General features: G+C 47.8%; 1 protein-coding gene across 1 annotated transcript; it reads right to left on the bottom strand.

Moving 5' to 3' along the window:
- Positions 1–26: 26 nt before the first annotated feature.
- On the bottom strand, positions 27–3,143 carry LOC116379985 (MAP7 domain-containing protein 2-like; the record flags this gene model as incomplete). Its single annotated transcript, XM_031841940.1, has 7 exons — positions 27–502; positions 1,382–1,445; positions 1,548–1,652; positions 1,763–1,943; positions 2,419–2,557; positions 2,744–2,955; positions 3,070–3,143. Coding segments are annotated over 7 exons (924 nt in total), but the record flags the coding sequence as incomplete, so codon positions are not given.
- Between the last annotated feature and the right edge of the window lie 128 nt (positions 3,144–3,271).

The raw sequence follows: 3,271 nt of genomic DNA on the forward strand, positions 1-3,271 counted from the left end.
GGTCTCTACCAGAGACGTATACGGCGTCTCTACGTCACTCCTCCTCAATCCACATATGGTCACTTCCTGTTCACTGGTTGCAAAAAAAGCCCAATATGCTGACAGCCGTAAAGATGGCGACGGCGAAATCGCCGAACTCGAGGCTTCAAAAACATCCACAAACCAACGAGTGACGTCACGATGACTGCGACCACTTCTTACAGTCAGTCTGGTTTGGACGAGCAGCATGTGATGACAATGAAATGCGAGACTGGATAAAGAAAGTCTGATTGGTACGTGGGGAGTCACCTCAATGCAGACGTAGACGACACCTAGGAAGACAGGTGGGACAAGCAGAGACAAACGAAGACGTCTCACCTGACGTCCATGGACTGGACTCCGTCAGACAGCTCCTCCACAAAGCCCTTATTCTCCAGGGGTCCCAGCATGATGACGGGGGCTTCGGCTGGAGTCGGGACGTCCTCCTCCGACGGGACCGCCGCCTCCGGCCTCAAGTCAGACGCTGCAAACACACAGTGTCCTTTAAAAAGTCACGCTTCTCTGGGAAGATTAAACGGTGGAACGTTATTAGAGAGGAGACGTAGAAGGCCTGATTCAGGCATCTCTGACACGAGAAGCTTCCTAAAGAAGGACAGAAACAAGTACGGACAAATAGAGAAGAGATAAATAATAAGAGATATATAAAATAAAAGAGCAATCAAACTCAAAACTACAGTTGAAGTGATGAATGATATATTCTGATGTTATGCGCAGTCAGTAACTGGCTGCTTGTTCGTCACAGATTCAATAAAACAAGTGAAGCAGCAGTTTCGTTGTTGAGACATTTTCTTTCTTGATTATTTATTTGTCCGGTTTGATGAGTCTGTCCAGCTCTGAGCTGATAACAAGCAGCTGCAGCGTGAAGCCTCTTTGGGGTTCAGAGAGTTTACTCCTGCTGCTGTGTGCTCGGTGTGGCTCTCCTTTAAAGCACCAGGAGGCGCTGTCCTCCCGCCTGTGTAACACTGCTGACTCACACTGCACCTGAGGCGCTTTCATTAAAGAGAAAACAAATCATGCTAATTATGGAAGAAAAGTTCACATCCAATTAAAACAACAACAACACGTGGTGAAGATGGATTGAATGAGTCTTGAAATGAGCAACAGAACAATAAATAAAGACAAAATAAATCAATATATCAGGGAGCTTGTTAGTCTCTAGGAGGGTGTTATTAGTCCTTTTAACCTTAAAGAGATCATCTTATATGTAAATCCAGATGATGGCGCGCTTAAACAACATTTTATATGTCAAACGTTTCATTCATAAACAGAAAGTTTGAACCTTTTCTCTCCCTGAGTTCTTCACATTCTGTCAGTAAATAAAGGAGATGTATTCAACATTCACCTGCAGCACCAGACAGAGGCTCCGCTTCATTCTTCCTCGTTCTCTTCATGATCTCCTCAATTCTCTGTAAATAACAGACACAAGAATTGAATTAATTGTTTCAACATGTTCTCCTCCTTCACCAGGTTTAATATTGACATACATGTGTGTGTGTATCTCTTGATACCTTCTTCCTCTGCAGCCTCTCCTGCTCCTCCTGGATGTGCAGCAGCTCTCTCTCCTGCCTCTTCCTCTCGGCCTCTCTCTGGGCTCGCAGGCAGGCCTCCTCCCTCTGAAACACACCCAGCAGCACTCAATCACATCCTCTCTCTACATATGAGTGGACAAAACAATACAGCAGTACATAAAGAAATACATTACAACACATGTCTGTGGGCTGACCTCTCTGTCCAGCTGATCCTGCATGTCCTTCCATCTCTGCTCCTTCTGCCGTCTCTCCTCGTCCTCCTTGTTCCTCCTCTCCTCCTCCCTCCTCACTCTCTCCTCCTCGGCCTGCAGAGCGTCTCTCTCCTGCCTCCCTTTGGCCTCCTGCTGCCTCCTCTGCTCCTCCTCGGCCCTCAGCCTGGAGGGAACACAGCAAGGTTTGAGCTGTGCGGGCCACCGTACAACGCTAGCACCAACTAGAGAATAATCACTGTTTTCTCTCCGATTCTGGACTCAGCTGCTGGTTTTAAATGTGTTTCTGGTGTTTGTGACGTTCATCAGATTGTTAGTATTTTGGACAAAAGTGCTGTTAAATGTTACATGATGGGAGACGACATCGGTCCTCGTCTAACACAGATATCGTACGTGTGAAACTGTAAATCCTGACATTTTATTAACAGTGAGATTCGTACCAGAATGATAACTTAAATACTTTAAAACACGAGCTGTACACATAAATATACATGTAAACATGCATAACACAGCTGGAAGTAAGGATTATTTATCGATTAATCTGCAAATTATCTTCCCATAAATATTAAGATATTAAGTTTACGCTCACAAAAGACAAAGAAACTATTATATCGATTATTCAAATGTAGAAGTACGCCCACCTCTCGTCCTCCTGCCGCTGTCTCTCCTCCTGCTCCTTCTGTATTCGGGCCAGTCGGCGTCTCTCAGCCAGCAGCCTGGACGCCTCCTCGGCGTCCGTCGTCCCACCGACGCTCCGGCCCGTCGGCGTTCCCGGAGACTCTGTGAGGTCGAGACGAAGACGGAGGAGAAGCGTGACTTATCAAAAAATAAATAAGCTGAAGAGATTCTAACGTTTAGCTCTCTGACATAAACCAGGTCAGTGAACGCCCCTCTGAGCGTCCTCACTGGAACACTCGTCCTCCTTTAGCTTGGTGCAGGAGAGGAACACACACACCGCCCGTCTACCTGCGTTCAGCTCTTTGCTGGTGGATTTTGGGATCCTTTTCTCCGAGGTCTCAGATTTGGTGGATTTCCTCTCCAGGGTGCTGTGACCTTTGACCTCGGGGTGAGCCCTGTCGTCGGTGCCGGGGGTGGTGGCGGCCCTCTGCCGCAGTGGGGAGGGGGGGTAATGGCAGGGGGAGCAGGGCGACTGGGCGCGACTCCTGTTAGACCTCACCCTAAAAAAACAGCAGAACCACGTTGGGTCAGTGTGACTGTAATCCGTGAGTGAGTGTGTGTGTGTGTGTGTGTGTGTGTGTGTGTGTGTGTGTGTGTGTGTGTGTGTTTCGTACCGTTTGGGTGTGGCGGGGCCCTTGCTGTTGGCCCTGAAGGAAGAACTGCGGGCCGGTGTGTTTAGATTTTCCCCCTACAAGTCACATAATAACAAGAGAACATGTTATGAAGAAGTAGTACAAGAAGTGTACTCTGGTAGAGACCTGTCAATCAGCGTGTAGCCCCGCCCCTAAAGCATCCCCTGCTTTATGGTCTGTTTGA

This window comes from Anarrhichthys ocellatus, unplaced genomic scaffold (genome assembly GCF_004355925.1).
Source record: "Anarrhichthys ocellatus isolate YVR2014 unplaced genomic scaffold, GSC_Weel_1.0 scaffold5708, whole genome shotgun sequence".
NCBI classification, from domain to species: domain Eukaryota; kingdom Metazoa; phylum Chordata; class Actinopteri; order Perciformes; family Anarhichadidae; genus Anarrhichthys; species Anarrhichthys ocellatus.